At 42.1% G+C, this 23,935-nt stretch overlaps 1 protein-coding gene across 2 annotated transcripts in view; it reads left to right on the top strand.

The window, feature by feature from the left end:
- The window catches only part of FSTL4 (follistatin like 4), a 416,621-nt gene that overhangs the window by 237,972 nt on the left and 154,714 nt on the right, over nucleotides 1-23,935 (top strand). For both annotated transcript variants that reach the window (XM_030213353.1, XM_030213354.1), the window contains exon 6: nucleotides 16,864-16,984. In XM_030213353.1, the coding sequence (XP_030069213.1) occupies nucleotides 16,864-16,984 (121 nt within the window). The remainder of the gene's footprint in view (nucleotides 1-16,863; nucleotides 16,985-23,935) is intronic.

The following is a 23,935-nucleotide window of genomic DNA, read 5'->3' on the forward strand; positions in this document are numbered from 1 at the left end:
CAAATTAGAATGTGTGTCCAATTTGCGTGCACAATTTAATTGAATGAGCCAATTAGTGCCAATCATTGAGGGACCCATTTACTAAGGCGTGTATGTGACTATGTGCATCCAACATGCGTCAGTTTGGAACTACCACCCGGCTACCACGTGCCCTGAATGGTAATTCCATTTTTTACGCATGTCCGATACACGTGGCAGAAAATATTTTTTATTTTCTACCGTGTGGCACTAACCGGGCGGTAATCAGCCAGGTAGGCGCACTGACGATTACCGTCCGGTTAACGTGTGAGACCTTACCACTAAGTCAATGGGTAGCAGAAAGGTCTCAGCCCAATTTTTATTTTGCTGATTGTCCATTTTCGGCTAAAAGAAAAGGCCTTTTTTTGCAGGCATGCTGAAAAATGGACCTGCTTGCATCTAATACACGCGCCTACAACAGTGCAAGCCATTTTTCGGTGCACCTTAGTAAAATGACCATTGACTTTTTAACAAGCAATTATTGGCACTAATTAGATTTAATTGTGATCTGAAAAAGGGGGTGCAGAAATGTGAGGGCCATAGGCATAACGGGGGCGTTCCTAAAATTAACATGTGTTGTTATGGAATAACGAGGATGCACGCCTAATGTAGGCATGTACATTTTCACCCCATTTCATTTGGTGCAAATGGCTGCACCTAAAGTTACAACAACATCAATATTATACCCAACTCTCAAATCAATTTCAATATTTCTTCTCCTCATATCGTATGTATTACTTGTATAGGATCTATCAGATTACTCTGTCACGATCATTCATCTCGGAGACCCCTCAGTCAGGGACTGAGGGGTCTCCGAGATGAATGATCGTTGTTAATCTAAAGATAGAAGATCGGAGAAGATACTGCATTTGAGCTAAGTGCTAATGTGGATTATAGGAGATGAAGAACGTTTAAAGTAAATGATATTTAAAAAGTTTAAAAAGTTTTTAAAAAAAAATTGGATTAAATGAGGAATATCTGCCCTTCATGAGAAGTGCCTGGCTCGCATATAGCCTTAATGATGGTGACAGAGTAATCTGATAGATCCTATACAAGTAATACATACGATATGAGGAGAAGAAATATTGAAATTGATTTGAGAGTTGGGTATAATATTGATGTTGTTGTATGAGAAGCCCCCTCTATTTAAATAGTAGTAATACCTTAAAGACTTGATATGCACCTAAAGTTAAGCATGAGTCCTGGACATAAGCACTGTTCTATAAACCGAAGTAACTTTAAGCGCTTTTTCTGCACCAATTTTTTAGGTGCCATATATAGAATCTAGCCCTAAGTGCTCCCGCATTAACTCTGCATTATCCAGTTAGTGTACTAATGTGAACCTGCCAGCTGGGTAATGCTTCCATGTCCATTCCCCGTCAATGACACACCATCTCTGGACAAAATACTGCAAAATGTTTGAACACATTTTATGGTAAAAGCCTTTAATCCCATGTTAAGTTCATATTAGCATTTAATGCAGTCTAGTAAAAGGGCCCCAGAATGATTAGAACATTGACTCACATGGTTTGCAGATCCAGTGAGTGAATAATTACAGGTTGCCGGTGCTATTCCTAGAAGTTAACCTGATATTTTATTTATTTGTTACATTTGTATCCCACATTTTCCCACTGATTTGCAGGCTCAATGTGGCTTACATAGTACCGGAGAGGCGTTTGCCGACACCGGTGTGAACAAATACAAAGTGATGTTGTAGTAGGTAAAGTTCGTGTGGCACAGCCACATTAGGGAATCGTACAGTGGGAGAGTTGTTTTATGTCTATTACGTACTTTAGTTTTGTTGTGTTGCAGAGATCAGGCATTTAAGTTGGATTGTTAGGGTATGCCTTTTTAAACAGGTTAGTTTTTAGTGTTTTCCGGAAGTTGAGATGGTCGTAAATCGTTTTCAAGGCTCTCGGTAATGTGTGTGCTTATGTAGGAGAAACTGGTTGTGTAAGTTGATTTGTATTTTAGTCCTTTGCAGCTTGGGTAGTGCAGATTTAGATATGTTCGTGTTGATTCGAATGTGTTTCTAGCTGGTAGGTCGATCAAGTCTGTCATGTATCCCGGGGCTTCACTGTAGATACTTTTGTGAACCAGGGTACAGATTTTGAAAGCAATGCGTTCTTTGATTGGGAGCCAGTGTAGTTTTTCGCGGAAGGGTTTTGCGCTTTCGAATCGTGTCTTTCCAAATATAAGTCTGGCTGCCATGTTTTGAGCAGACTGAAGTTTCTTTAAGGTTTGTTCTTTGCATCCTGCATAAATGCTGTTGCAGTAGTCGACGTGGCTTAGTACCATTGACTGTATCAGGTTGGGAAATGTATCCCTCGGGAAGAATTGTTTCATGCATTTGAGTTTTGAGTGGAACTTTTTCCTTGTTGTGGATTTCACTTGGCTTTCTAGTGTTAGGTTGCGGTCCATTGTAACGCCGAGGATTTTCAGGCTTTCTGAGATAGGGAGGGTGTGATCTGGGGTATTGATACTTGTGGGATTGTCCGTGCTGTGTTGGGATATGAAGATGAGGCAATGTGTGACCCAAAGAAGCTTGACATCTGATAAACATATGTACAGTACTGTTTATTATATGTACAGTATACAGTCTCCGTTAACTGACGTTATACAGTCTCCATTAACTGATGTTAGGCTTACTTGAAGTAATCAGCCATAGTCCTCTGTACACTATTGTGTCTGTGAGTTCCATAGACTACGTCTGCCAGACGGTAAAAACTGTCATATCACTGTCATCCAGTGGCCTCCAGGTAGGCCCGCATGGTGTTGAGAATCTCCAGCGCTCTTTCAAAGTGACAGGAGGTTGTTGAATTTCGTCAGCATGTGCCTCACTGCTCATTTCATCATCTGTTTCATCATCAGCCATTGCCTGTGTGTAGGCGCATATCTCGACATCAGTGCTGTCGTCAGCTGTTTGTAGATCGTAATCAACAGCTATGTAGTGATGAAACTCCTCTTCAGTAACACTGACTGGGATGTCAATAGCCTGTTCATCTGACGCGTTTGCAACAGCTGCATCTGTTTTGTCCCTCTCCACATCCCTAACAAAACTTGCCCACTTGTAGCAGTGCGCTTATGAGGAGTCTTTCCTGCAGAGGAGCGGTCTTAAACCATGCATATAAGCAAATCTTGCACTTATCAGTGGTGCGCTAATCCGAAGTTTGTCTCCATAGAATTTGATGGCACCAAAAACAGGACCAAAGTACGGCATGCAGTTAAATAGAGCATGTGCTTATCCGACGTGCACTTAAAAGGAGTGCACTGTATTTGGCTACTTCAGGTTATTAAATGAGCCTATCAATAGAAATCAAACAAAATAAAACATGGAAAAGAAAATAAGATGATACCTTTTTTATTGGACATAACTTAATACATTTCTTGATTAGCTTTCGATCTGAGGAAGAAGGGCAACCTTCGAAAGCTAATCAAGAAATGTATTAAGTTATGTTCAATAAAAAAGGTATCATCTTATTTTCTTTTCCATGTTTTATTTTGTTTGATTTCTATTGATAACCTTAAGAGTGGACTAACACGGCTACCACACTCCTCTACTTAAATGAGCCTGAAATCTCAATAACATTCATTTCTTTCTCTCTTTCTCTCTCTCTTTCTCTTGATCTCTCTCTTTTCTCTCTCTCTCTCTCTCTCTCTCTCTCTCATTTTTCTCTGTCCCTCTTTCTTGTTCTCTCTCTCTTTTTCTCTCATTTCTTTTTTTCTCTCTCTCTCTCTTGATTTCTCTCTTTCTTTTCTCGATCTGTCTCTCTTGTTCTCTCTGTCTCTCTCTTTTCTCTCTCTCTCTCTGTCTCTCTCTTTTCTCTCTCTCTCTCTTGTTCTCTCTGTCTCCCTCTTGTTCTCTCTGTCTGTCTGTCTGTCTGTCTCTCTCTCTCTCTGCTATTTCCTTCAGTATTTGCTGCCTCTGTCCATAAGCAGCACATCACTGTCTGTCTTTTATCTTTCACACATCAATGTCTTTGGTTAGAGGCTAACCTTTCCCTATCAGGCTGGCACTAACAGAGTCTGTTACCTAGGCAGTGAGAAAGACAGAAAGTCCAGAGATTTGTTGAACAAAAGCTCTCAGTTTTCTGTCTACATTCTGCATGCTTCCATCTGGCTCATTTCTATGAGACTAGGGATATTCAAGTCTTTTATACCTAAAAATGTGCTAGTACAGTATTGTGGCATAGATGAATGACACTGGGGGAAATAGTATAACTGCCTATAAATAGACACCCCAAGGGGGTCTGGTAGGAGTCAGTTCTACAAAGGAACATAGGCGCCTACTTTCAAAGTAACATAGTAAATGTTGGCAGATAAAGACCTGCAGTCTATCCAGTCTCCCCCACAAGGTGGCCAGAGTTGAATCTGGCACTCTGCACAGGTTCCACTTCTTCATGATTAAGCACAATTTTGGGGCATGGACTGCAGAAGTCCGCCCAGTACTGGTCCTACTTCCCTACTACTGGAGGTGCCATCGAAGCCCACCCCAGCATTCATCCTGACCTGTTTTTTGCCATTTGCGGGACTCAGACCATAGAAATCTGCCCAGCATCGGTCTTACTTCCCAACGTCTGGAGCTGCCATCAAAGCCTACTCCAGTTATGAGGAAGTTTAAGTTTCACTTTAATTGGATTTCATCCCTTTTTCCTCTTATCTAAGTTATTCTTGAATACTCTCACTGTTTTTGTCTTCACAACCTCTCAGCGAGTACTGAGGCTGAGGACGGGGTGATGGGGATGGTCTGCCCATGCTGCAGGAGGGGTGCAGGGAGAATCTGCGTGGCTGTCAGCTCTGCCGGTTCCATGCTTTCTCTGCTGTTACTTCCTGTTCCAGAGCAGAGTGAGCAGGGAACCGGAGAAGCTGACAGCCGCATGGCTGCTCCAAGCACCTCAGCAGGTAAGAAGAATGCACCTGGAGGGGGGGGGGGGCTTGGAAGTGATGCACCGGAGGGGGGACAACCATGCACTGGGGGGGGGGGGGTGCGCAGCAGCGATCCGCCCCGGGTGGCAGCCAACCAAGGAACACCACTGCAACCTCCCCCCAGGAGGGCATACCAGGTATCTACCACCTCCTAAATCTCCCACCCTGCAACCTCAACTCATCTCCTCTAGGTCTACTGCTTCCTCGTCTCTGAAAAAAATTAGTTTGCATATTAATACCTTTTAAGTATTTAAACCTGTATTATAGCCCTCCTAAGAGCAAAAATATATGCCCATAAGTTAGGCAGATGCACCAACGTAAACCATGGTTTATATGCTATCACCTCGGTGCTAGAGATAAACACATAACTTACAGTACGCTATAAGTAACTCACATAACTTTGCACCCCCCCTCCCCAATTCTGCTTTAGCTTATGCCTAGCTGTAAATGTGCATTATGTAAAATAAAGGTGTATTTACAGAATAGAACTTAAGCAGAATTTTGGCAATTACCCATGTGTGCATTTACATATGAACATATATGCCATTATTTTAATGAGAAATGTCGATAATTAGACTGTAACTGTTGAATATGAATGTTACAGAATTGCCATATTTACAATTACAGACTTCTCATGTGATTTTGGGGGAGACTTTTGACAAAATTTTCTTCAAGGCCGAGTGTAAGACAAGACATGAAGTAGATAGTGGGATGGAGCAGAGAGCACTGATGTCTTCTGCTTGCTGGACCAGTTGGGATGCACAACTACTACTACTTAACATTTCTAAAGCGCTACTAGAGTTACGCAGCGCTGTACAATTTAACATAGAGGGACGGTCACTGCTCAAAGAGCTTACAATCTAAACTGGTGGTATTTATCCTAGAGGGGCAACTTTGGCCTCAGTATGAAAGAAAAAGAGTCTACCTGTAGCATCTAGTCTTAAGGTGATCTAGAAGACATTTTGGGCCAGATTCGGTATATGGCACCTGAGAAATCCATGCAGAAATGATTTCCGCATAAGCGTATTCTATAAGCAGTGCCTAGATTTAGGCACAATATATAGAATAAGCTTAGTGTCATGTTTGTGACCGTTTCCTTGTCTGTGCTCACCTCGTCCTCTGGTGGCCAGACCTGGTGGCTGCAATGGACTGTCTGTTTACTGTCACCCGTTCCAGACTTCAGCCCAGTTCAGTCCAGATCTTCTGGGCTGCCAGAATTTCTTTCCTTGTTTGTACCTGAACAGCACCCGTAGTTGCCTTGTGATTGCTGCAAATATATGATACAGACGTTCAAATATTTGAAAGGTATTAATCCACAAACAAATCTTTTCCAGAGATGGGAAGGCGGTAGAACGAGAGGACATGAAATGAGATTGAAGGGGGGCAGACTCAGGAAAGATGTCAGGAAGTATTTTTTCACGGAGAGGGTGGTAGACGCTTGGAATGCCCTCCCGCGGGAGGTGGTGGAGATGAAAACGGTAACGCAGTTCAAACATGCGTGGGATATGCATAAAGGAATCCTGTGCAGAAGGAATGGATCCTCAGAAGCTTAGCTGAAATTGGGTTGCGGAGCAGGTGGGGGGAAGAGGGGTTGGTGGTTGGGAGGCTAGGATAGGGGAGGGCAGACTTATACGGTCTGTACCAGAGCCGGTGATGGGAGGCGGGACTGGTGGTTGGGAGGTGGGAAATACTGCTGGGCAAACTTATACGGTCTGTGCCCTGAAAAGGACAGGTACAAATTCAAGGTAAGGTATACACATATGAGTTTGTCTTGGGCAGACTGGATGGACCATGCAGGTCTTTTTCTGCCGTCATCTACTATGTTACTATGTACCTGAACAGCACCCGTAGTTGCCTTGTGATTGCTGCAGCTGAGCTTTAGCAGCTGATGGGCTTTATTAATCACCTAGAAACTTCTGTGTTTGCCTTTGCATCATCTAAGGTCCCTGGTATGTGGGTGTACTCTGTGCACTTCTGCCTAGTCCAGTTTTATTCTGAGTTCTTGCCTGGTTCTTGTTTGTTTGTGTGTAGTTAGCTTTGGTTTTATTGTTTAGTTCCTAGTCTTGTTTCTGGTCTGCATTTCCTTGTCTTGTGTCTGTGTTCTTTATTAGTGGCTGCTTGGCAGCTTTTAGTCCTGACTACCTCCTGTCTGTGTTTCCTTCTTAGTGGCTGCCTGGCAGCTTGTAGTCTTGACTCTGTTGTGTGTTTCCTGCTGGTATCCATTTCCTGCCCAGTCCGGTAAGTCCTGCTGGCCACCTGCACCCAGGGGCTCAACTCCTGGGGAAGGGTGGTCAAGTGCAGGTGAAGCCTTGCTCCAGTCCTGTGTTCCAGTCCAAGTGTTCTTGTCCAGTGTGTTCCTGCTTTGCTTATCCCTGTCTGCAGTCCCTGCTTTGTGTGTGTGTTAGCCCAGTGCTGGTTGGGGTGGTTTTGCCTGCCACTGCCGCTCCTTGGCAGCGGCCCAAGGGCTCACAAACCTAGTTGCTGCTTTGAGACCTGACACTTAGTTGATATCCTAATGCTTAAACTACACACCTCTGTTTATAGCAATGAAAACATGGCGTAAATCACTGCGTGTAGATTTAGGCACAGAGGGCCATATTCTATAACAGTGCATGAAAATTTGGAACACCCATTTCCCTGCCTATAACAACTCCCCTTTTTGCCTGCACATGTTAAAATTTAGGCACAGTGCATTACAGAATACACTTAGTGAATTATGCACATAAATTCTAATTTATTACCAATTAGTGCTCGTTATTGCTTGTTAAGCGCTGTTAATGCCGCCTGGCTTGTTAAGCCAATTAAGTTGCACATGTTATAGAATACACCTGGATTTCAGCGTGGAACGTTAGGTGCTATGTAGAATCCGGCGGGTTTTCCTTAATCTAAATGTACACCTATGAGTAGAGAATTAGCATAGAGGTACGTTTACATTAAGGAAAAATTGTCTTCTAGATCACTGAAAGACCGGGAGCATGCTATTTCTTTCATACTGAGGTCCAGCAAGCAGAAAGTATCAGTGAACTCTGCTCCACCCTACCACTCACTTCATTTCCTGTCCTTAGCCGCTTGTATGGCAGATTTTCTTCTATGAGATTCTGGTTTCTCTAGTCTAGCATGGTATCTTTTTTTTCTTCTTTCTGAAATCCATTCTGGTGATTAAAGATTCATTGGTATGCCTGCAGGAGTCTTTTAATTAAAAGCATCACAAAATTAAAACCTAACTGATGCAATTCTAATTCATGGATAAATTATCAGATATAAAAATAGGTCTTAATAGCAGGCATAGGTTGGTAAAGTTATTTTAAGTCGCATGTGCAAAAATTTCATCATCTAAATTATGAATGTTACCTTTCACCGGATGCATCTTATTCCACTCGATCATTAACGAAGAAGGAGGTGTGACAGTTGGGAGTTTTTTTAGAACACAAAGGACCTTGCTTACAAAGGCACATTAGCATTTTTAGCGCACGCTAAAAATTATCGCACGCTAATCGTTTAGATATCCATAATATTCCTATGGGCGTCTACACGGTTAGCATGCCTTTGTAAACAGGGCCCAAAGAATATAAAAAATGCATCTGTATTGCTCCATGGTACAACTGCACCTGGAGTATCGTGTTTAATTTTGGTCACTATCTCAAAACAATTGTAGCAAATTAAAAAAAGGTGCTAAGAAGGGAAACTAAAATGATTAAGAGGATGGAACTCCTCTTATGTGAGGAAAGGCTGAAAAGGTTAGGGCTCTTCACCTTAGAGAAGAGATGGTTGAAGAGAGATATAATAGAGGTCTATAACATCCTGAGAGGAATGGAACAGGTAAATGTGAATTGATTGTTTACTCTTTCAAAAAGTAGGGAACACTCTGAAATTACTGAGTTAATACAGTACTTTTAAAAATATATATTCACTCAATGTATAGTTAAGCTCTAGAACTCATTGCCAGAGGATGTGTGTAAAAACATTTGCCATAGTTGGTTTTAAAAAAAGTTAGAATCCACTAAAGCAATACACAATGGGTGTGGATAATCAAAGCACTACTAACCCTAAAATCCACAAAATGAAAAATAATTGTGTTATATCAAAAGGAAGGAAAAAGCCTCAAAGAGTTCGAATCTAAGCAGATTGACAGAGCTGCAAGGATCTAGATGATCTCTGACTCTTTCATCATTGGCAAAAAAACCTTCCAGTTGCTGATATAAATACTGCAAAACTGCAGAAAAAAAATTTTATATTCAAAATTCGTTTCAATAGGTAGACAAAATATGTCCAGAGACAAAAAAAAACAGTCCAAAACACAAGCACTTATTTTAGGTGGTCTGTAGGACGCACGAACGGAAACTAGCTGTTGCTTCTTGGACAGCATGCAGTGCCCTCGGGCGTCAGGGTCCCGAATGGCAAAAAATCTTAAGCTTCATCACAGTTTTCTGCACACATCCCCAGTCCATTATTTTTCATTTAGTGGATTTTGGTTGGAATTCGGCAGGGGCCATTTTTCCCGCGCACCAGGGCCCTTTTTACCACAGCAGGTAAAAAAGTCCCCATACACACATGGCCATGCGGTAAGAGAACTCTTACTTCATGGCCATGTGATGGGGAGCCCTTACCACCACCCATTGAGGCAGAGATTAAAGACTTTTTCCATTCAGTGGGATAAAACCAGGACTGGCTGGACTGGTTCCCCTTGACATGGAGATGTGTGATCACTCTATATAAAAAAATCTGTTTGTCTTTAAAGCTTAAACAGAGCTGATCAAAATAGCTCTACAAATTTTAATTAACACATCTCAAAGATGTTTTCCATGTTTTTACAGTAAACATTTGGCTTAACCAAAACTAGGTTCCAAATCCTCTCATTAGTACTGTGTTTGTTTTAACGGATGGAGAGTGAGCTATAATCAAGCATCTTGAGTTGAGAGATAATAGGATATTAATTTAAGCAACCACAGTCAGAATAATTCAATATGAATTTAATATAGAGTAAAGCTGGCGTAAATGATCAAACTAGGAAGTCCTGGGAGCCTGAGAGAGTGGACATAGGGAGAAGTATTTTTAAATGAGAGAACAAATGACTCATGTCTTTCTTGCAAGATGATTTCTTCACTGAAGGGATGATTTTACAAGCAAGTTGAGCTTGCAGAACAGCAGTTTTACACACTCAAGTAGGCATTTATAAAATGACCCCAAGATTCAGCTTGTAAGTTATTCCTCTTTTATAGCACGGGCTAAGCATTTATAAAACTGTTCTCTCCATTTAAGCTTTAATCTCCTAGTAATTTTGTTTCTGCCATTTCTGCTTTAATCTGCCATTCAGTTAACACATGGTAAAGAATTTTCCTCTGTGTAACCTAAACAGCAAATTGTTAGAAATGCCTTCAACAATTAACACAATTTTTTGCATTAAATTTGGTCATCACTCTGCAGTAACTACAAACCTTGTCACAAATGAATAAACAGACCCTCAAACAGAAGAAACCCTTCAGTAAATAGAATCCCTCCCCTCTGAAGGGATCTTTATTAAAGACCAAAGGCAATAGAAGCTTATATCTATTTTGTTGAAGAAAGATAATAGCAAGTTTTAATTCCATCTTCATTTCACTGGGGCAGTTCTATAAATTGACACCGCAGCCTAGTCACCCCAATGTCATGCACTTAGCGCTAAGCATAGGCGCCCGGTATAAGAGGCTTGGGGAGGCTAAGCCTCCCCAGCGGCAAGCCGACCCGATAAGCCTGCGCTGCCTCCCCAGTATCCGGAGCACGATGCACGCACCACAGCAGCAACTCGGCAAACTGCGTTACCATGCCTGAGGTGCTACCCAGCTCTCCCAGCAAGATACGGGGTCAGATCCAGGTGAGGTCAGGTCGGGGACCGGATGGTCCTGAGGAGCAGCTGTGAGGGGGGGCGGGGTGGGGCTCGTGGATGGGTGACGTGCAGGTCAGACCACAGGGCCCCGTTCCCACCTGGCTCTTGTCTCTGCGCTGTAGTTTCGGGCATTGGCGAGAGCGTCTAACGGCCCCAGGCAGAGTTCCGTTCCGCCTCCTGGATACCCGGGGAATTGACACGGGAACCCAAGCAAGACCCTAACCGGCTCTGTCAAACTCTTTCGTTTCCCGGGGCACATCAGCGCACTACAACCAATCAGAAGCGATGGCCCACAGAAACCAGCCAATTGGAAAGGGACAAGGCGATGTGACGCCCAGAAGTAGGTGGGGCACAAAGGAAGGCTGTATGACGTAAAATACTTGACGTAGGCCTAGTGAGGGGAATGAGAAGGGTAAGGATTTGGGAGTAGGGACTGGGGAGGGAGGGAGTAGAAGACGCTCAGGAAGGAATAGGATGAGGAAGAGGGGGGAAGGCAGGCTGGAGAGGAAGGGGAGAGACAGGCTGGGAGAGGGTATAAAAATGCTAAATAGTAGTAGTAGTAGGGTGATAAAGGGGATAGGCAGGCTGGAGGAGGACAGAAAGGATGAGGAAGGGAAGAGGCAGGCTGGGAGAGTTAGGGGAGACGCAGGTTGGGATAGGAAGGCAAAAGGGAAGCAGGTAGAGGAAAAAAGGATGAGGAAGGGGAGAGGCAGACTGGAGAAGAGATGAGGAAGGGGAGAGGTTGGCTGGAGGAGGAGGGAAAGGGAGAGGTAGGTTGGGAGAAGAGAGGGGAGGAGTAAAGGGAGGCGAGAAGAGGGGAGGCCGCAGAGGATGAGTTCAGTATTTTGCCTTCATATCTGTTGTGTCATGTGTTTTTCATGTGTGATCAAGATGCATTATTCTGCTAATGTGTAGTATTTGCAGCCCTTTTTGTTTTGTTTTTGTCTCACTTGGTTGTGTAGTGGTTTTATAGTGTAATTATAGTGCTTCCTTTCCACACATAAGGTCGTAGCTCGTCCTGTCGTTGGAATTAGTGCTGTTATGGTTTGGTAAGGTTATGAGTGTGTTTTTGCACAAATTTGTGTATAGTGTTTTGCACTGGAGAGATTGTGTGCGGGCCTTACTGAGGTGGTAGCAAAATATCAGAAAGGGTGTAGAGCCTAAATCATGACACACTACCTTTTGAAGAATCTACATATGGTTGTTAATGAAAGGAGCTCATTGTGAACACTATCCACCCTAAAAGGGTGTTTTGTGCCTCTACATGAGAATTGTGATATTATGATACTACTACTACTACTATTTAGCATTTCTATAGCGCTACAAAGCATATGCAGCGCTGCACAAACATATGATCCCTTGTTTCATATTGTTGACGGTCTGTATTTTCTGTATGGTTGGTATATTGGTGTATTAGGGTCTGCCCAGTGTGATATTTATGGTACAGTAAGGTTCTGAGTGTGTTTTTGCACAAATTTGTGCATAGTGTTTTGCAGTTGAGCGATTGTGGTTAGTATATGCTTTGAACAACCACTTTATTCTTTGACATATGATACATATCTAATATCTAAATTTAATAAAAGGTATTAATTGTGACTATTTTATTTTTACTTATTTTTTTTCTGTGTGTTGTCAGACAATTATGGATGTAAGCTCCGCCCCTGGCCCCACCCCTAACCCCATCCCCTTTAGCCTCCCCAAACAGTTGGGCCACCGACCGCCTATGGCGCTAAGAATGAATGAAAGGGATCTGGGCCCCCGGGCAATAAGAGAATCCTGGGCCCCCCAGCCCCTGAGTCCCACATCTCTCCCTCCTCAGATCTTCCCCCACCCCTGATGCAACATTTCTCCCTCTCATTCTTTTTCCCTCCCCTTGATGCACCATCTCTGTCCCCTCCCTCCCTTCTGCAGGTCCAACATCTCTCTCCCCTCCTGAGGCCAACATCTCCTTGTCTCTGGATCTGGCTCTCCCCCCTCACCTTTGCCCAAAGTTCCCTCTGGCTGTTTGCAGCTGCCTGGAACCTTTCTACCATGGCCCACCCTAGTGGGAGCAAGAACTTACATCCAAAAGGGATGGGCTGCAGCAGAGAGAACATAAGAATAGCCATACTGGGTCAGACCAATGATCTATCTAGCCCAGTATCCTGCTTCCAACAGTAGCCAATCCAGGGCACAAGTACCTGGCAGAAACCTAGATAGTAGTATCATACTATTCTACCAATCCCAATGCAAGCAGTGGCTTCCCCATGTCTGTCTCAATAGCAGACTTTAGACTTTTCCTTCACGAACTTGTCCAAACCTTTTTTAAACCCAGATATGCTAACCGCTGTTACTGCATCTTCCGGCAAAGAGTTCCAGAGCTTAACTATTTATTCACTGAAAAAATATTTCCTCCTATTTGTTTTAAAAGTATTTCCATGTAAATTCATTGAGTGTCCCCTAGTCTTTGTACTTTTTGAAAGAGTAATCAATTCACTTCTATTCATTCTACATCATTCAGTATTTTGTAGATCTCAATCATATCTCCCCTCGGTCATCTCTTAGCCAAGCTGAAGAGCCCTAACCTCTTTAGCCTTTCCTCTTTATCCCCTTTATCATTTTGGTCGCTCTTCTTTGAACCTTTTGCTATATCTTTTTTTAAATATGGCGACCAGAACTGAAAGCAATATTCCAGGTGAGGTCGCACCATAGAGCGATACAGAGGCATTATAGTATTCTCAGTCTTATTTACTATCCCTTTCCTAATAATTCCTAGCATCCTGTTTCCTTTTTTGACTGCTGCCACACACTGGGCAGAAGATCATTTTCTTGTGTGCTGACCCCTAAGGTGGCCCCTAGTATCAGGTAACTATGATTTGGATTGTTCTTCCCAATGTGCATCACTTTGCATTTGTCCACATTAAATTTCATCTGCCATTTGGATGCCCAGTCTTCCAATTTGCTAAGGTCGTCCTGCAATTTTTCACAGTCCGCATGTGTTTTAACAACCTTGAATAGTTTTCTGTCATCTGCAAATTTAATCACCTCACTTATCATTCCAGTTTCTAGATCACGTTTGGGGTGTGCTGCATGGTTATCGCACGGGTAGCGCGTGAATTCTTACCACTAGGTCAATGGGTGTCGGTAAGGGCTCAAACCTTAAATAGGCATGTGCTAGTTTTAATATTAGCACAGGCCTGTTTCCCAGCCCATTGAAAAATAGCCTTTTTCCCAGCTTTGGAAAAAAATGGCCCAGCACGAGTCTAAAAGACAAACCCACACTACCGCAAGCCACTTCTTATTGCAGCTTTGTAAAAGGACCCTAGATTTGTTTATATACCACCTATCTGTGGTACAACCAAAACAGTTTACAGATAGATAGATAGATAGATAGATAGATAGATAGATAGATAGATAGATAGATAGATAGATAGATAGATAGATAGATAGATAGATAGATAGATAGATAGATAGATAGATATTACATGCAGGTACTTTCTCTATCCCTAGTGGGCTCACATCTAAGTTTTATACCTGAGGCAATGGAGGGTTGAATGACTTGCCCAGAGTCACCAAGAGCCACTGTGGAAATCAAACCCAGTTCCTTGAGCTCATCCCACTGCACCTTTCTTTCTCTATTCTGTATTCCCTGAGCCCAAGGGGCAGGGCTTTTTTGAGGGGGTACTTGGGGGTACTGAGTACTGGCACCTTTTCCATTGTCTGCTAAAATTGACCCATGGACCTCAAGTCTTAATGAAAGAGCTCAGGCTCTACACACCTATTCAGTGTTGTCATAGACTCTGTGACTGGTTACAGAAGGCCTGGCTATTATGGGATGGGTCCCTCAGTTATTAAACCACTCCTGAAGGGTGGCCTAGCATTTGAGTACTGGCACCTTTTTTCCTAGAAAAAACGCACTGCCAAGGGGACTCCCCAAACTTCCAGCTTTGGTTAATCACCAAGCACCTCTTTAATCATTTGAACAGCTAGTGTTCTTTCCCCAGAGATAGTCACCCATGGTACCAAGCTTCAGTTGAGAATTCCCTGATGCACCTCCCTGACTCCTACACATGGCGAGTCACTATCTGCAAGAGCCACTCAACTTTCTGTCCAGGGCAGAGAGGAGGTAATAGTCACATGCTCCTTTCTGCCTTTATCCCATGCCCTGTCTAGTACTTAAGGGTTGACCTTCCTCACAGACTGAGGCTTCCCCATGAGCAACCTACCTGCTTCTGGGAGGCTAAAAACCAAAAAGATCACTTCCCTTCAAGAACACCTCTACTTATAGATTTGGGGATCTTGCCAAATTCCTCTCCACACCATTTGCATGTGAAGAGAGCCAACTATCAGACACTCCTATACATTTTGAGTGGTACTGTATTAGGTCCATTTGGATCCCAATGAATAAAAGCAAGAAAACACACTTACACAAATACAGATACTAAAGAAATACAGACATTTATTAGAAGAAGATTAAAGATACATCACCAAACTTAGAAACATCATTTCAGTATCCATCAGCTGGGATAGCCCCTCTTTCAGTGAAACCTGAAAGAAAATTTGGGAACTGTATGAAGCTCTTTCAGCGAAGGGCTTCAACCTGGGGAGGGGGGGGGCTTTCCACTACTTTTATAGTCCATAACAAACAAATGATTTCCTAGTCAGGCACCTTTGACTCATCTCCTGTTTGTCCCTTCTGCACAGACAGTTTCCAACTGTCCTTTAACCACAAGTCCAGTAAACACTAGCACATCCTCTTTCTCACAGGCTGCTTGAGCTGTACAAGCTTGCACCAAAACATGAGGGGTCAGCTAAAATGTAGGCTCCACACTGAGCCAAACTCCAGGCCCAATACAGGTACCTCTGCTGTAAACTAGCATCCATTCTAGTGATAGCTGGCACACTATGAAGATGGCTCCCTCTTTTATTCCATGACTTTTCAAACCCATTGTTTAACCAGTGAATTTTGAACCAAATGTTATTCTATCTCAGCTTCTATGATCCACTCGTTCTAATACTATGACATTGTTTAGGGTAGTTGCAAATGTAAGTTGTATATACTGCTGAAAACACTTTTCTTCAATGCTGCATTGAGTGGTGACGAGAAATTATCCTTAAAATTAGTAGCATTTGAGGTCTCTTTCTTGATGTACTAGATTTATTCATCTCCTATAGTAGTATCAAGCTGCAGTTTCACTGTCAGCACAAGACAACAGATCCAGAGACTATAATGCTACAGCTGTGCTAATGTAAAGAGACTGGCATAGTAGATTACCCAACAGATAGACTCAGACAGCTACCAGTTGGTTCATTAGCTACCCAGCATGTTTAGTCAGATACATTGCTATCTCATAAGAAATAAAAAAGAAACAAAGGGCAAGTATTATCTTTATCAATTTTTTTTGAAAACAACAATACTTGTCTGTAGTCTGAAGTTTACCTCTGCAAGAGAAAATATCATATAAGCCAATATTTAAAATGATTTAACCAAGCAAGAGAGCTCCTTCCTGATTAAATTGCACTGGTCAGGTGATCCCTGGATTTTCAGTGGCATATATACAGACATTGCAACTGAAAATCCAGGCAGACTGCTGTGGCACTAGTCTGTTACTGCCAGGGTGGTCCAGGGAGGAAGGGTGGAGTCAAGATTTACCCTATTAGTGGTGATTTTCAGACTATTAATCGTGTAAGTGCCTGGATAAAGATGTGAGAACAAAATGGCTGGATGTCCTGGAGTGGCTATTTATAATTATAACTATTTCTTTCATGTGGGAATTGGATTGATTTGTTCACTTACCACTTACGGCACTCAGAAGGTATAATGATGCAATGAGAGCATTTGAATCAGTCGCATCTTCCAGGCAGCCATTTCATATTGATTGCTCATGGACTTGGTTAGTCCTGGCTGAAAACTTTCCGTTAACACAAATATTTATTATTGCTGTATATCACGTTTATAAGGCATTTTTTCTTTTTGCTTTAGTTTTTCTAAAGTCCCCTTTCTTTTGGGTCTTTTGATGTTCTTTAATTTATGGTCATAGCTAATTGTTTGCATTCATAATTTTTTTTCTCAATAGTTAATGAAGCAGGAAGACCTAGACGATGACTTCTTGGATTGCATGCCAGAGGATCTTCTCCGGTTTGATGACTATAATAACGATGGTTATTTAACTTTGCCGGAGTTCTACACTGCATTCCGTAAGTCAGTGCTGTATTTATTTTTCAAATGTCTGAAGAGCTAAACCACTTCAATTTGAAACCAATCATAACTAATCAGTGGTTTTTCCTACTGTATAGATTTATTGTAGATTGTATCTTAGCTACGGAGATTTTTTCAAAATTTTATGTTTTAATTTTTATTTACTTAAAAAAATTGAATTAATAAATTGAATAATGATATTATCTCTTTCCTTGAGGAAGTATAATTTTTAAGGGAGGGAAAATGCCTCTGTACATCGGCGGGCTGAATGTTATTGTATTCACAGACTTGCCGACCAACCTCTCTTCATTGGCAAAAAACCCTCTTTTTTTGTTTTCCTCTTTTCTTTTCTTGAACTTCAACCAGTATAGCTTGAATAATATAACTTGTATATCACAATTTTTCCAAAATACTGCAAATAATATCAGTATCAATGTCAAAGATGCCAAAATATCAACTTATCTTTTGTATCTTCACTTGATCTGTGTCACCAACGAGTCACGTTTCACCCATAAGCTTCAGTGGGCTTCTTCAGGGAACACCATATTGATGTCTGATATTTTACTTCTTTGTTTCTCAAGCTATACTTCACATGCCAATTCTTTCTTGTCGTTAAAACAGCAATTCTTTTGAGTAAATAAAAATTAAAAAATAAAATTTTGAAAAAATCTCTGTAGCTAAGATACAATCTACAATAAATCTATACAGTAAGAAAAACCACTGATTAGTTGTGAGTGCTGTATTTATGACAAGAGTGATATTGCCAGGCATTAGAACATGGACCATACTGTGACTTCACCGCAGAAGGTAACTAGAGTCCATTTCTGCAAATCATATCCATATCTAGTATGCACAGACTCTTCTTACCCTGAGATGACTTTAACACAACCATGGAGCAGAAGGCCAGGTCTTTGTTTCTGACAAACAGAGTTTGTGATGCTCTGCTTTTGTGGATTTGCTTTTGTTGTTTTCTGAAAGGTTTAATTTCACAATTGGGTTATCCAGGTCATGAAGGGTAAAGGTCATTGGTTTGATATACTGCCTTTATTTGGGTACAATTAAAGCGATTGAGACAAAACGTTTCCAGTGCTGACAAAATATGAGCTGGTAGAGGAAACCCAGGATAAAAGCAACTGGTTGTATCCATTTCTAAGATTAAAAATAGTGTGCTTCAATCCCCGTGTGACCTATGACATCATTGAAGCTAGAATAATAGTGGTTTCATCTGTTAAAAATGGTATTTCCTTATTTATAGCTTCTAAGAGGCTAACTCAAGATAACCGACTAAGTCGATAGCTCAGACTTAGCCAGTTATCTTGAAACTGGCCAAAGATATTGTATACTTTCATGCGGCCAAATATGGCCACTAAACTCACGTTAAAAATCGGCAGATAGCCAGATATATTGCACATTATAACCAGCTAACCACTAACCAGTGTTATTCAGCAGGGAATAGCCAGTTATCCTCTGCTAAATACTAGCGGATATCCGGTTAAGCCATTTAACCGGTCAGTAGCCATTTTGGCTGGTTAAATAGTGTTGAATATTTTTTTGGGGGGAAGGGTACATTTTTTTTCATGGCATTGTGCTAAACTCAGGATCTTAGTGTCTTTTCACTTTAATAATTGAACAAAACCTACGAATAATTTGTACAGATCTGGTAAGAAATGTCCAACTACTTAAAGTAGTTTTACCTCTCAGGTAGGAGTTTTAATCCATAGAAAAAGACTGACCACATAGCCTTTTAAAGATCTTAGATCAACTTGTTTTTCTTTAGCTTAAATGTATGTCTAAATATTGTTTTGTGTCTCCAGTCTGGGATAGTAGTACAAATGTAGGAACGAAAACCTTGCAAAATTTAATTTAGAGTAAGAGAAATACTCCTGAAGAATTTCATCTTTCCACAGTTGCATACCTTCAAGATAAACTTTATCTCATAATGATATTCAGCCAGTAGCAATCAGCTTTTGCTGGTCTTTGCCGGTGTTGTACACAGAAATTCAATGCCACGCCATGTCCGGACTCCAGCATTGAATTTCTGGGTATATGAGCCAGTGAAAACTTTAGGGCCCTTTTACTAAGGCACTTAGGCTCCTACACGCATTCAGCGTATGCCAGAATGGAACTGCCGCCCAGCTACCACATGCCCTGGGCAGTAAATCCATTTTTGACATGTGCCCAAAACACTTGGTAGAAAATAATTTCTAGTTTCTACCGTTTATGTTTTATGGGAAAACAGTGTCTTGGTGTTTAGCTTGTAGATAAATACACTGATCCTGAAAATGTGAACAATTTACTGGAAGTTACAGTGACTGGAGGCCTCCAAAGCCCTGTGTTGGAAAAGATTGTGAAAGGCTGGTTAAGGCAATCAGAAAAGGGTCAGCTTGAACTGTTATGATTTGACTCTGCGATTGCAGTGATAACCAGTTTATTTGTTTGGTCCTTTTATAGTGAGAGGTGTAAAATCAAATGTTATGTTGGAATATGAGTGAATGAATGAGCTTAGGAACCTGAGTGGGTTTTCAGGCAGGATGTGTTAAAAACTGGTGTGATGTGGGATCTGCGACATACGCCTTGAGAACCATATGGTGCCTCAGGAACAAGAACTGGCATGTGTGGTGGGGGGGGGGGGAAGGACATGGGGTGAATTGTTACAGTGGATTAATGGGTGAAGAGGTTTACTGGCAGGGAAAGTGAAGACACTTGAGCATCTTTGCCCTTCCCCTATATGAGCTGACACAAAGTATGGTCTTCAGGCACTCCTGTGTGGTAGGGGTGTAGAGAGAGGAAAGGGGGGAACTTATTGACCATTTGCCATGGGTAGGAAGAGAAAGGGGGATGTAGGCTATGGGGGAGAGGAAGGGGAGATGCTAGACTACAGCAAAGAAGGGAAAAGATGTCCTTGAGCTACTCATTTGGGGAGTAGAGGGGAGAATTGGGGGGGGGGTTAGGAAGGGGAAGGGAGATGCTGGCTACTTGAGGAGGGGGTATAGGCTTGAGCTGTTGTGAAAGGGGGGGGGTTACATGGCCTACTCTTGGGTGAGCTCTGATTCGCCACTATCGTTTGAGTGCAATTCAGTGAAAAATGTTTTAAAACAATTTGATAATTCTAACCAAAAATAAACAATCCCTTTCCCCATAATTTATAACACAAATAGTTTTTAGAAATCAGTGCTCCTTTGATGCTGCTTCAGAACAGCACATCCCATACCATGTAAAATGAGTTTATCTTGTTGGGCAGACTGGATGGACCGTACAGATCTTTATCTGCCATCATTTACTAGGTTACTATGTTACCGTGTGGTGCTTATCCGGTGCTAATCAGCAGGTGCTAATCAGCAGTTTACATGCGCTGGCCACTTATCTCCTTCACCTTACCACCAAGTCGATGGGTGAAGGTTAGGTCTCAGGTCAAAAATGGACGCACGCTGGTTTTAATTTTGCCACACGTCCATTTTTGGCCACAAAAAAGGTCTTTTTTCCAGGTGGGCTGAAACATTTACCTGCGCGGTTCCAAAACATGTGCATACACCAGCGCAGGCCACTTTTCATTGCGGCTTAGTAAAGGTGCCCCATAGTCAGTTAAGTGCAATATTTGGCACTTAATCTGCTATGAAAAACCACATAAAGATAGGATTGCATTTTATGCAGTCCTGTTTATGCAGTTATCTTAGCTGGTTAAGTACTGAAAGTTGACACTTAACTGGCTAACTGCTGACTCCACCCCGAAGACCCCCCAAAATGCCTCCAAAATAGCCGGTTTCTAACTGGGCATTTTCAGCAGCACTAACAAGCTGCTGAAAATGCCCGGTAAGCCCTGGACAGGTAATTTAAACCAGGAGCCCATATAAGTTGGCATCCTTAATTTGAATTAATTAAAGTGATGATGTAGCTACATTTTAGCCTACTAAAATTAAGCCTCTTATGTACTTACTTCACAGAACCCAGACCCTAAATGACAGCTAAACTCGGGCCTCTTTCTTCTTTTATACTACTACCTGTCTTTGCCTTATGAGGCAGCGCCAAATGATTGGTCCTTTCCTAGATTCCTTGGGCTGATTGGTCTTCGTAGAAGGCATCCACCAATTGGTTCCCTGCACGTATCTGTACCCTGGAACTCCCAGTCCTTTCTGTCCTCAGATCTCTTATGAAGCTCTGCTGTATTCTTTTCAGACATTCAGAGGACAGATTGGATAGATATTTTACTATTTAAAAAAATTATAAATACAGTTTAAAATAGAGTCACCTTCTTTGCTATAGATTTTGCATAACACTTTTTAGTTTCAGTAATGAAAACGTTAAATGGCTATTGCTATTACTCTAGGGGCCCTGTTTACTAAGGTGTGCTAGCGTTTTTAGCACGTGCTAGAAATTAGCGTGTGCTAACCGTGTAGTCGCCCATAGGAATATTATAGGCATCTACACAGTTAGCGTGTGCTAATGCTTAGCACGCTCTAAAAATGCTAGAACTCCTCTAGCGTGGCTTAGTAAACAGGGTCCTATCTTTGTTGTGGTTGCAAATATTAAAGGCATATTATTTATTGCAAACTGTAAAAACACAAAGAAGTCTACTAATCCATAATGTGTGCCAAGTAGAAAGGAATTGTTCCTGTATAGACTTGGAAACAGCAAGCTTTCAAAGTCAAACAAATTAACTAGTTTTTGAATAGGTACATTCGTGATTCAGTGCATTCACACAGACAATTGAAATGAGAAAGGTGATTAAAGAGCTATTGCCCGATAAATACAATCTTTGATGAATAACCATAGAGAGGGCAATATAAAAATGTAATGCTGGAGCAAATCCCCATGCACGCATAGGTTGTTTGGCTCTGATTATTGCCCCCTGAAAAATTACCCACAGAAAACTGCCAGCATCCTCTGCAGGTAATTTTTCTGTCAGACATACAGATATTGCTTCATCCCTCATCTTCTCTCACTCCCAAGAATGCTTCTTACCAACCCAAGCAAAATCACTTAGGGGGCCTTTTCCAAAGCGGAACTAACTTTGGCCCAACGTGGCCACCAGTAGTAGTTCTGGCTGGAGCACCTAAATCTAGGCATCGATTATAGGTTATGCTTAGTCGGCACTGATTTCAGCGCCGATTTTTTTAGGTGTCTTTTATAGAATCTCCTCCTAAATGCCTAATGAGGAAGGGGGTGGGAATGTGGCAGAAAAGGGTGGGCAATGGTTACTGCAATTAATGCATGTGTCAATTAAATGCAGATCAAGGAGATGCATTGGAACAGTTAACTTACACTTTCAAAGACCTAGCTAATTACATCTGTACTAGCTGCCAAGATGTTAACTGTGTGTCCCTTGCATTAACATCCCAGCTGACATCCCCCCAAAACTTCATGCATATTTTAAAATGATCCCATGCATGCACATTTTCAAGAAAATGTGTGTGTGTACTTTAGAAAATTCGAAACTGTGCACAGAAATCCTAATTCCCAAAGGCCAATCGCTCCCCCTACAATTATTGCAGAGGTTTTACACTTTAATTCACATGCAGTTAACACACAATATGTGGAAACAGCACCTGGGGTGGAGCTAAGATGCTGCCCCCCAGGCTGAGATGCCACCGCCGCCCCCCTGGGTTGAGATGCCATGCCCCCCCAGGCCGAAACGCAGACCCCTTTCCTACCTCCAGCCTATTCTCAGCGTTTACCTGTTTCATCACATTCCAAACTCAGCAGCGACAGCGATTCCCATACGCTGCCCTGCCACCGGCATCCAACTGCCTGTGCCTCTGATGAAACAGGAACTTACATCAGAGAGGCAGCCGCAATGAAGGGAAGAGGCGGCAGGGAAGCATGTGGGAATTGCTGCTGCTGCCATGTTGGGTATGTGACAAATCAGGTAAATTATTATTATTATTAGCATTTGTATAGCGCTACCAGACACATGCAGCGCTGAACACCTGACACAGAGAGACAGTCCCTGCTCAATATTATTTTATTTGTTACATTTGTACTCCGTGCTTTCCCACTCATGGCAGGCTCAATGCGGCTTACATGGGGCAATGGAGGGTTAAGTGACTTGCCCAGAGTCATAAGCTTACAATCTAAAAAATACAGATAGACAAGACAATTAAGGATGAGGGAAGTACTGGGTGAGAAAGGAACAAGGGGAGGGCAACTGAGTAGTGGCTAGGAGCCAAAAGCAGTGGTGAAAAGGTGGGTTTTCAGCATACATTTGAAAACAGGTAGAGATGGAGCTAGACGTACAGGCTCAGGAAGTCTATTCCAGGCATAAGGTGCCGCGAGGGAAAAGGAACGAAGTCTGGAGTTAGCAGTGGAGGAGAAGGGGGACGACAAGAGAGATTTGTCCAGTGAGCAGAGTTCATGGGGAGGAATGTAGGAAGAGATGAGAGCCACTAACGGGCTGGAGGAAGGAGGGGGGAGATGCCGCTCCTGAAGTGTGCCGCCTCAGGTGGCCAAATGGTCGGGTCGCCTCTGAGTGCAAAAATATAGGTCTAACTGCACTGTTACATTAAAATCAATGAGTTACTCTGAGTTTAACCATGTTGGTGCAGAAATCTCAGTTCTTCAATAGATGCTCATACCATCCAAATATGGCAACTATGTTAGTGAGAAAAACTTGTCTTCCTCTTTAGTTCCATGTTATATTGTGCCCATGGACACCACTCTACTGCAATTACTATGTCATTAATATTAATTAGTTACCAATCCTAACAATGCTACTAAAGAGCAGCTTAACTGAACAGTCACAATTCATAACTTTTCATAATAATTTCTGAGTAGTCCAAAATCACCAACCTAAACAAGAGAGAGAGAGAGAACATGTGTCCCTGACCTGCACTGTCAGTGTGGCACCCAGCTTTCCTTTAATCAACAAAATGAAGTGCTGGACTGAAACACATAATGTGTCAGCTGCAAGAACCTGGTAATTTTTCAAGTCCACTTTGATTTCAGAAGATCTGAAC

The sequence above is a fragment of the Microcaecilia unicolor genome, chromosome 8, assembly GCF_901765095.1.
Source record: "Microcaecilia unicolor chromosome 8, aMicUni1.1, whole genome shotgun sequence".
NCBI lineage: Eukaryota > Metazoa > Chordata > Amphibia > Gymnophiona > Siphonopidae > Microcaecilia > Microcaecilia unicolor.